This window comes from Camellia sinensis, chromosome 15, assembly GCF_055761805.1.
Source record: "Camellia sinensis isolate YWXY chromosome 15, ASM5576180v1, whole genome shotgun sequence".
Classification (NCBI taxonomy): Eukaryota; Viridiplantae; Streptophyta; class Magnoliopsida; order Ericales; family Theaceae; genus Camellia; species Camellia sinensis.
In genome coordinates this window covers 13381740-13392605 of record NC_138975.1, presented here as the reverse complement: position 1 = coordinate 13392605, position 10866 = coordinate 13381740, and the positions used below count along the sequence as shown (strand labels likewise).

The following is a 10866-nucleotide window of genomic DNA, read 5'->3' as shown; positions in this document are numbered from 1 at the left end:
TAACTACTTTCATGGATTTTGTCTTGAACATCTAAAGAGAAATTTGAGGGATAAGTTGTCATGTGGAAACACAAATTTGATTAGGGAGACGATTGTGTCCAAGTTTTCAGAATGTGCATATGTGCCAACAAAGGCATCATTTCATTTCAATTTAAATGAATTAAAAAGTGAGAGAGGAGGCGTTGTGAATGTTTTCTTGAGAAATTTACCAAATGAAAATTGGAGTGATGCATATTTTAAGGGAAAACGTTATGGTGAGATGTATTCAAATGTTGCTGAGTCATTCAATTCATGGATACGAGAAGCTCGGCACTTGCCAATAACAAATTTGGTGGACATGATACGGTTGCAAATCATGAATATGAGGTCTGATAAGAGGCTGCTCTCTAGTAAATGGAATAAAGTTCTCTGTCCTCGTATGGATAGTGTATTGGAGAAGTCTTTCTTAGATAGGAGGACATGGAATGTGAGTTTATCATTTGATAATGTCTTTGAAGTGCATTGTTTTCCTTCGGTTATGGTTGATCTTGGGTTGAGAACTTGTTCATGTCGAAAATGGAAAATAAATGGGTATCTATGTCAACATGTTATTGCTGCAATTTTTAGGAGTGGAAAGAATTTGAATTCTTTTGTTGAACCATTTTTTCATGCTGATATGTATTGTCAAGCATACTCGTTTTCGATTGGCTCAGTTCCAGCTGTTGAAAAACCAGTGTGTAGCATTGATGATGCTATGGTTTTAACTTCATTGAGTAAGAGACCAGTTGGGAGGCCAAAGAAGAACAGAATTGCTTCTACTGGAGAGTTTAAAAGGGTGATTACGTGTAGTCATTATGAGAGTATTGGTCGCCATAATAAGAGGACATGCAAGGAACCTTTGTTAAATAGTTGAAGATAATACATTTTATTGATTGAATATTACATTTGATGATTACTTTGTGTATTTTGTTTTGTGAAATGTATTTTTTAGACAGTGCATATAATAATATCAATCAAATTCATCCAGAGTAATTTTTCAATAGCAGTTAAAGTGTGCATTGTGTTTGTTGATATATACTAATACACTTGTTCTAATATGTTTGTTGAAATGTGCATTGTGTTTTGTGAGGTCCAATTTATCTAGAGAAATTTGCCACTAGCATTGAAAATTACAGTGTGTATTGTGTTTGTCGAAATTTCTCTAAGTTTAAACTAGAGAAATCTACAGAATTTCTCTAGACTTCACAGAGAAATTCTTACCAGGGAAGAATTTTTCTAGACTCACATCAAGAAATGTGCACACCCGACAGAGCATACACAAAATTATTGCACTGAGTTGAGAATTAAGCTCTTTTGAAATTTCTCTATGTTGAGAATTTCTCTGGACCAGGGAAGAATTTCTATAAACTCACTTCAACTTAGAAATTTTTCTGAAAGCCAGAGAAATTTTCCTCACCAACCAAGAGAAATTCACTGAAATCAGAGAAATTCCTCCTCTCCAAATCACTCAACCGAGAGAAATGCACAAGTTAGAAATTCCATTTCTGTCACCATTTGAATCCGTCAATTTCATCCAGAGAAATTTTACACTAGTAGAGAAAATTATCTGGGCATTGTGTTTTGAAGCTTCAAATTCATCCAGTGAAATTTTTCAATAGCAGAGAAAATAAAAAAAATGAGAAAATTTCCTCTGTGTGGATTGTGTTGACAATCACAATAAAAAAATATATATATATATTTAACCATTGATAGGTATGAAATTTACATTAGTCAAAATAAATAAAAAAATGAAATTTACATTAGTCAAAAAAGGATATATACATATATGTCAAGCATCATCATTCCTTCAATGTATGAAAAAAAAATTGTATCGTTAATCCTAATTATATTGTGCACATTGTCTTCCTTTTACTAGTTTCACTATTACACTTTTGGTTCTTCTTCTAGAGGTATTTCAATTAGTTCAATCCATGACTGGCCAACTTCGGTCACAAATCTCTCTATGATTTTTGCCCTCATCAACCTTATGTCTTGTGTGGACAATTTGGAGCTGATAGGTTCATGATTGCTATATTGTTTCATTATAGAGCATATAAGGAGGCCACAATCGAGTCTGCATACAAATTATAGGTATGGTTAGTTTCAAGAAACATTCAAATTAGATTATCTTATTAATAGATGTTATATGAAACTTACGAATCACTGTCTTGTTGTGGAGCATTGTTGACATACTCAAAGTCGTAATTTGTGGCTTGTGAGTTTATCAATTTGAAAGAGGGTTGTGATTGAGCCTCTCTTTCAAGGCAAGCTTTCAAAAAATTCTCCACATAATCTTGCTGCAAAAAAATAACTTTTAAATAACAGATAAATTTATAGACAAATCAATGTGATTCTTTGAAAATTATCATCACATAAACATTATGATGGATCCGAGAAATTTGCACTCGTTACCAATTGTTTTGCATCTTTGATATAGTTGTCTTCTGCATCATCCCTCTTTGGCCTTAGTGAGTTGTAGAACCTCCATAAATTGTCTTGTTTGTCGAGGACAAGCAAAGTCCAGTGATTTCCATGTGTTGACTTCTCATTACCCCCAGTATTTATTGGGAAATGGAGGAACCTGTAGTTCCTCTATGCTGTTTCAATATGCTTGTCAACTAATGAGACTCGGAAAGTTTGATTTTCCGTCATCTTGATGAAATTCTGTGGTTAGAGAAAATCAAAAAATGGTTATGTTATGAGAAAGTTGAAATGACAGGAATTTAAGAAATATACAGACAGAGAAATTTTAAATGCACACAACTATCCAGAGAAAATTAGACCAGTGACACAACTGGCTTCAAGAAGTATCTTAACAAGAGAAAGTAGTAAGTAAAATCCAGAGAAAATCAAATAAAAGAGTAGTAACATACTAAGCTCATGGATGTGAAAAAAATGAAGTTGGTTGTTGTCTTTCTCTGATTTGGTCAGCAAAAAGGATCTCTCTATAGCCATCAATGACCTGAAAAATATCATTTATAATTGTAATATTGGTTTATAAAGGCTGATGGAACATTGCAGAGAAATTTTGATGAAAGAGTTACATTGTTGGAAATTTCTTTTTGCTTTATTAGGTTTCCAATGTCTTCGAAGGTAATGAGATTCAACTCACTTGTCCAGATTAAAGCCCTACAAGATGACAAAGAAGGGATCTAATAGTTGTTAATGCAATTTAAGTTAGTAAATTGTTGTTTGTTATCTTCTATTTTATTTGTTGTACTTACTCAAGCCCAGACACATTTGATATGTGCTGCAAGATGTCTTTTACATGATCTTTTATCAATCTTGAAATCGGTAGAGTTTGTGGAAAAACCAGGGACGGCTCCACGGCATCCATAGGGTGTTCAGCTGAATACCCTCAAATTTGAAATTTTAATATTTTTTTTTTTTGGGTTTAGTTTAGTTTTGAATACCCAATCCAAAATTTGAATACCCAATCCAAGATGGTTGAATACCCCTCTGACCCACTTGGTCCATTTGTCTAAACAAATAATGAAACCTCTAGCCCACTTAGCTACTTAGCCCATTTGCCAAAACAAATAACCCTCTAGCCCACTTAGCCCCTTAGCCCATTTGCCTAAACAAATAATAAAACCCAAAAGAATTGCAATGAGATATATATATATATATATATTATATATAGGCACGAATCTGCTGCTTGGAAGAATAAAGTTAAAAAGTGTAGTTAGTTAGGGCAAAAAGTGTAGTTAGGGCACGAATCTGCTGTTTGGGGGAGGCTCAACGCTGCTGTCGTTTTGTCTCTCTCAATCTCTCCCTCTCTTTTCGCGGTCCCCCCCTTCTCTCTTTTTGTGGGTGGTCCCCCTCTGTCTTTCATTGTTGCCTATGGAATATGGATCATGGATGTTGGTATTGAATGAAGATGAAGTGGTTACTGTCATGCTTTGCTGTTGTTGACTGATTGTTAAGAAAAAGGCAAAAAGAAATTTGGGAATTATATCTCATCAGGTATTATTTTTTTATCTCTATAATATTAAAATTTATTTAAACTTGATACTATAAACAAAACCTTCCATCCATATATAATTAATATTATAGTTATGCATGTTAATATAATATTTGGGGATTATACTTTGTTGTCATCAGGTATAATATTTTTTTAAGTTTCTTCACTTTATTTGTTTTAAAAATTAAATAGGAGCTGAAATTTTATAATCAATTTATTTATACTCTTGTAGTTATTTTTTTTCTATGGTTTATTTAGATAGCTCTGTTTTTTGTGTGGATATTTTTAGGTGCATCCTACTCTTTTGTTTAGTTCTCAAATTATGGACAAATTTCTGAAAAGAAAATCAACTATTGTACAAGATTCATCTCAATCCTAAGAAACTTGTGGTGATAGTCACATTCAAGATTCTTCGAAGCGAATTCGTGTTGACTTGAACAACCTTCCTTCTGATCCAGGATTACGATCAAAAATTTTGTCATATCATCCTAATGATAGAGACAAAATAAGAAGAACATATTTACAAAAAGGACCCTGTCAACCTCTTAGCCACAATTTCCCTCAAAGAGATATTAGTGGAGTTATGCGTCGATTTAATTATGCTTGGTTTAAAGAATACAAGAATTGGTTAGAATATAGTATTGAAAAAGATGCAGCATTTTGTTTATGTTGTTACTTGTTTAGGCCCGATTTAGGAAAGGGATGTGATACTTTTGTGACAGAGGGATTTAAAATTTGGAATATGAAAAACAAGTTACAAATTCATGTTGGAGGTGTTAATAGTACTCACAACCAAGCTGTGAAGAAGTGTGAAGATCTTATGAAGCAAAAGCAACACATTCAAAGTGTTTTTCTTAAGCAGTCAAATCAAGAAAAAATTGAATATCGAACTCGCTTAAATGCAACTGTTGATTGCATACGATTCCTTTTGCGTCAAGGGTTGGCTTTTCGTGGTCATGATGAATCTGATGATTCAAGTGATAAAGGAAATTTCCTTGAATTTCTACAATTTTTGGCGGATCATAATGAATCTATCAATAAAGTTGTATTGGGGAATACTCTGAAAAATAATAAGCTAACTCACTATGATATTCAGAAAGACATTGTGAATGTTGCTGCATGTGAGACTATCAATGCTATCATAAAGGATTTGGACAATGAGTTTTTTTCAATTTTAGTTGATGAGTCTCGTGACATATCAGTTAAAGAACAAATGGCAGTTGTTCTACGTTATGTGGACAAAAGGGCATTGTTATAGAGCGGTTTCTTGGTATTGTACATGTATCAAATACAACCGTTTTATCACTTAAAGCAACAATTGAATCCTTATTTTGTCGACATGGATTGAGTATATCAAAACTACGAGGGCAAGGCTATGATGGAGCCAGCAATATGCAAGGTGAATTCAATGGTCTTAAAGCTTTAATTTTGAGGGAGAATAAATCTGCATTTTATGTTCATTGCTTTGCCCATCAACTTCAATTGACTCTTGTAGCTGTTGCTAAAATGCACATTGACGTTGTTGAACTTTTTTGCTCTGTTACTAACATAGTGAATGTTGTTGGTGGCTCTTGCAAGAGATAGGATGCTCTTAGAGATGCGCAATTTGCTAAAATAACAGAAGCACTAGACAATGGTGAACTTAGAAGTGGGCGAGGTTTGAATCAAGAGACTAGTCTTAAACGTGCTGGTGATACACGTTGGGGATCACATTTTGGGACAATTATCAACTTGATTTTGATGTTCTCTTCTTCAATTGATGTACTTGAGATTATTGAAGAGGATGGCATACAACTCGAGCAAAGAGTTAAAGCTCGTTCTATCATGAAGTTAATGCTATCTTTTGAATATGCCTTCACTTTACACTTGATGAAAAATATTTTAGGGATTACAAATGAGTTGTCGTTAGCATTGCAAAAGAAAAATCAAGATATTGTCAATGCTATGACACTTGTTAAAGTATCTAAGCAACGATTGCAGATGATGAGAGATGATGAATGGGAATCTTTATTGACTGAAGTGTCTTCATTTTGTAACAAACATGAGATTTCTATTCCAAATATGAATGAAATATTTGTAGTTAGTGGGCGGCCACTACGCAAAGCTCTACAAATTGCAAATTTACATCATTATCAAGTTGAGCTATTCTACACAGTCTTAGATATGCGACTTCAAGAGCTTAACAATCGCTTTTCAGAAGCAAATACTTAGTTACTTCTTTGTATGGCTTGCTTGAATCCTAGTAAATCATTCTTTGCTTTTGATAAGCATAAGTTGATTCGTCTTGCAGAGTTCTATCCATATGATTTTTCTGCAATAGATTTAATGGTCCTTGACATCCAACTTCAAAACTACATTGTTGATATGCGCTTAAGTGAAGACTTTTTAGAACTTAAAGGAGTTGGTGATCTTGCTATAAAGTTGGTGGAGACAGATAAAAATGTGATATATCCATTAGTTTATTTGCTTGTGAAATTAGCATTGACTCTACCTATCGCGACAGCAACAGTGAAAAGAAGTTTTTCAGCAATGAAGTATATAAAGAGTAATTTGCATAACCGAATGGGAGATCAGTGGATGAATGATTGTTTGGTTACATACATTGAAAGAGATGTATTTGATAGCATTGATAATGAGGAGATTATGCAACGTTTTCAAAATATGAAATCTCGTCAAGGGCAATTGTAATATTTTATCTAATGGCAAGTTGTTTTGATGGCAATTGTAATATTTTATCTAATTGCAAGTTTTTTTTTGTCAAAACTTTAATATTAATATATTAGAGTTCTCTTTTATATTTGTTTTTTTAATACAGTTGTTAGATTTTAAGTTACTTAATGAATACCCTGATTAAAATTCCTGGAGCCGCCATTGCACTTAACCAGTTATGTAAAATCTCTAAAAAACTTGAGCCGTTACTGTAACAACGCAACACGGCGCACATTCAGCAATGATAATGAGCAAGAAGAGACGAGTTATGGAGAGAAGGCTGTACGAAGCATCCCTGAGTGGGAATGTACAAGCACTCGAAGCATTGCTCGAAGAAGACACTCTCATTCTTGACAGAGTCACTCTCATGATGGGCTTTGATAATGAAACTCCCTTGCACATAGCAGTATTGCGTGGTCACTCTGATTTCACGAAAGCCCTACTGAGTCGAAACCCTGAACTCGCTACCGAGCTCGACTCGCTCTGGAACTCGCCTCTCCACCTGGCTTTGGCCAAGAGCCACATTGACATCGTACGACAATTGTTGGAGACAACAACCAAAGCTGCCGCCAACGACGACAGCGTTTTCAAGGCTCGGATTCGGAATGAAGATGATAGAACCCCACTCCACTTGGCAGCAATGAAAAGCCGAGTCGAGGTCGTAATACTACTGAATCAGACTCGGCCTGAGTCGATTTATGAGGAAGAACTCGGCAGAGGATGGGAGACTGTTCTGCACTTGTGTGTGAAGTACAACCGTCTGAAGGCTTTGAAGACTTGGTTGATGAATTGCTGACCCAAAACAACGTCGAGTTTTGGGCTGTGGTTCCATCACGGGTTCTTTTCAATAATTTGTATATTTTGTCTGACATTTTATATATTTTATCTTAAAAGTTTAAGTCAATTTGATAATTATAACTGGTTTAATTTATTATTTTTATCATAAAAAATATATGATTTATTTTTTAAAAAATTATCGTCCATTTTTTAGTGAAAAATACGGTAAATTAAACAAGTTTTAACTATCATATCGATTTAATTTTTTGTATAAATAAAATACACGAAATATTTAATAAAACTAACGATTTAAATTATCACAACAGAACTCGTTATGGATCCCATGAGCCCAAATAACCCTTCCAATCCAAAAGGAATCCTCATCCTTTCTTTTATTGTGTATATATATGTATATATATGGGTAAATTATACTTACCTTCCCTGAGGTTTGCTTTAATTATAGATATTTTTCATGTGGTTTTAAAAATGACACAGACCTCCCATACTAGAAAAAACCCAAGATTAAAATTCCTGGAGTCGCCACTGGGAAAAACCTAAGATTTTCTGATATTTGTTGGTTGAGGCAAGACGTACGCATCAACATCAAGTACTTCTTTGTCTTTCGTGGTTTGCTCAGTTTGCTTTGCAGCTTGCTTTGAACCTCTAGTCACTTTCACAACTTTGGGATATTGAAATTCTGGATCGTGCTGCTTTTCTTTCCTTTCTTTTGCCTTTAAATTGTTTATCATTGATGTAGGATCTTTTTTGATTGTAGACAGTAAAAATATCAGTAAAAGTGAAATTTCTCTGAAGTAACAGATGATATTTCAATATGTAAATTTATTTGATTCAATATTTTCCAGTTACCATAGACTTTTGTCTTTTGTTTTGGTTGTTCTTTGTATGCCATTTGTTCTTGTGGGGTTGGTGGTTGTTGTTTCACTTGCATTCTAACTATACACAGTGAAAATCAAACAAGTGCCAAAAATCGAATAAGAAAATAAACAGAGAAAATCAAATAAGCAGTAGAAATCAATAAAAATAAGCAGCAGAAACTAATGTGTTCAGAGAAATTTAACTTCCAGAGAATTGACAGAGAAAATTATAATAAATAGAAATTTCTCTAAGTTATGTTGATACAAGGACATACCTTTTTGAGGCTTAAGATTTTCACTGACCTTATGGTTGAACTTGTGTTAGTGTTCGGTATGGTTGTGTTGCTAGTTGGACGGATAGTTCTTGAACTTGTTCATGCAATTTATCATTTTCATTTTCAAGCTCCGAAATTGAATACCTCAACTCTTGAATTGTTTTTGTATCATCTTCTTTTTGAACCTCCAACATCCTTAGTTTCATTTGGATTGTGCTATCTCTTTGTTGAAGTTCTGAGTTAAGTGATGTCAAGGTTCTTATTGCAATATCCTTTTCTGCAAGTAATTCATTCCAATTTCTCTCTTCTTCTATTTTAGATTTGGAAAGTGCCTTTAGTCTTTGACGTAGATCAGCAATTTGGGTGTCTTTTGATTCTTCAGATTCTTGAGGCTGATGCATTGTTGAGCCACAAATGCTATCACGATGTTGGTCCAACGGCTCATTATGTTCTTCTTCAACATTTTCCTCATTGTTTTCTTCTTGCTGTTTAGATTGAGTGCCTTTATCTTCTTCTTCACTGTCTTTTTCTTTCTGTTCATTTTTTTCTTTGTTTTCTGCTTCTATTTCTTCACTTTCTTCTCTGGCTTCTGCTTCTCCACTGCTTGCTTGATCTTCTTGTCCATTGCTGGCTTCGTGTTTTTCTATTTTGCCTTCTGCTTCTTCATTCCCGTATTCTTCAGATGAATCTTGTAATGTCTTCTTGAATTTGACAATTGCCTTTTTTATTCTTTCTTCATCTTTTTACCAAGACAGAACTCCTTTGATGGATTTTTGACTAGCTCCTTGTTATCTATCTGTAACATGAGGCTCTTTTATTAGAGAAATGTTACAAAATTCACTGAGAGAAAAAATTCAAATAAGGAAAATAAAATTCATGTAAATGATACTAATGGGAAACAAACTTCAGAGAAAATTGTAACGGCCCGAGAAAATTACAGATAAGGAGTTAATTTTATGGGGCAGAGAAAATTACAGACAAGGAACATAATTTAGATATCAGAGAAAATCAATCAAGGCATATAAGTTAATGTTTTACTATAATTGTGTCAGAGTAATTTGGATTCCAGAGAAAATTCATTAGAATGGTAGAAATAAACAGTGTTAATCAAAGATGCAAGGCACATAAGTTATGGGCCAGAGAAAATTACACACAAGAAGAAACAATTTTACGGGCCAGAGAAAATTATGAAACAACCAACATAATTCAAATATTAGAGAAAATCAATCAGGGCATATAAGTTAATGTGTTACAATTGTGGTCAGAGAAATTTGGATTGCAGAGAAAATTGATTACAATGGCAAAAATAAGCTAGTGGTAACCAAAGAAGAAACATAAATTAATAGTCCAGAGAAAATTGATCTCCATCAATCAAGGCACAATGAGGGAAACAAACCAGTGATCAGAGAAATTTTGGAATTTCACTGAGATTTCAGTGGCGATAGAAATATAACCTGTCGAGGTGCAAGAGAGTGGACTGGTGTCTTCTGCAACTGTTTCGTCAAGCTTTGCAGGTTCCATTTGGTACATCTTGGGAAGTCAGTTGTGTTACTGTCTTCCGAGTCAATGATATTTGCATGTTCACATAGCCAATACTGTGATGAAAATTAAAGTAATTAAATTTTGCTAAACACACAAATTTGTAAGTATGATAACTGCAAATTTGAATGGATATTATATTTACTAGCAATGTGTAGACGTCCCCGAACGTCCCGGGAGGGAATCCCGTTCTGTTCATTTGGGCTCACTACAGTTCAGGACTCAAATTGTCACGGTTCTTAATCTGATCTCACAATGTGCAATGTGAGATTGATAAATCACCAAAGAGTCTAAATCCGGCAAATCGTTTTTGAAAACAGATTTTTTTAGAAAGAAGTGCCAAACATGGACTGCTTTGCCAGATACAGAGTCGCCACCTAAATATTTATTTTGGGGGAATTTAGGAAACCCTGACTCATTGCCTAAGGCCATGTGTCCGTCATCACCAAAGTTACCTCGGCTCGGGAACTTGGGTACGATTGGGGAAGGTTAGCTATGAGCACCCCCGCTCGCCCGATCAAAGATCGGCCTCTACTAAACATGATATCTTGTTTTGAAAACATATGCGTTCTTATTCCGGTTAATTAGCTAGAATTTACTATGTGATGCGCACAACACACAAGTATAGACTAGATCGCCTAATTTGGAACAAAGCATTGCATATCCGTTTGCTTGGAAAATAGTTTGAGGTTCGTTACTCGCAAGTAGG

General features: G+C 34.4%; 1 protein-coding gene and 1 pseudogene across 1 annotated transcript; both read left to right on the top strand.

The window, feature by feature from the left end:
* The first annotated feature begins 655 nt into the window (after positions 1-655).
* On the top strand, positions 656-6670 carry LOC114296620 (uncharacterized; annotated as a pseudogene).
* Positions 6671-6932: 262 nt separating this feature from the next.
* LOC145812800 (uncharacterized) lies at positions 6933-7487 on the top strand. The gene has a single exon (XM_082908027.1). The coding sequence runs from the start codon at positions 6933-6935 to the stop codon at positions 7485-7487; it is 555 nt and encodes a 184-aa protein (XP_082764153.1).
* Positions 7488-10866: the final 3379 nt, after the last annotated feature.

Bases quoted from the DNA above. Each gene is read 5' to 3' on its own strand.
- LOC145812800 (XM_082908027.1), top strand. From the start codon at position 6,933: ATGATAATGAGCAAGAAGAGACGAGTTATGGAGAGAAGGCTGTACGAA.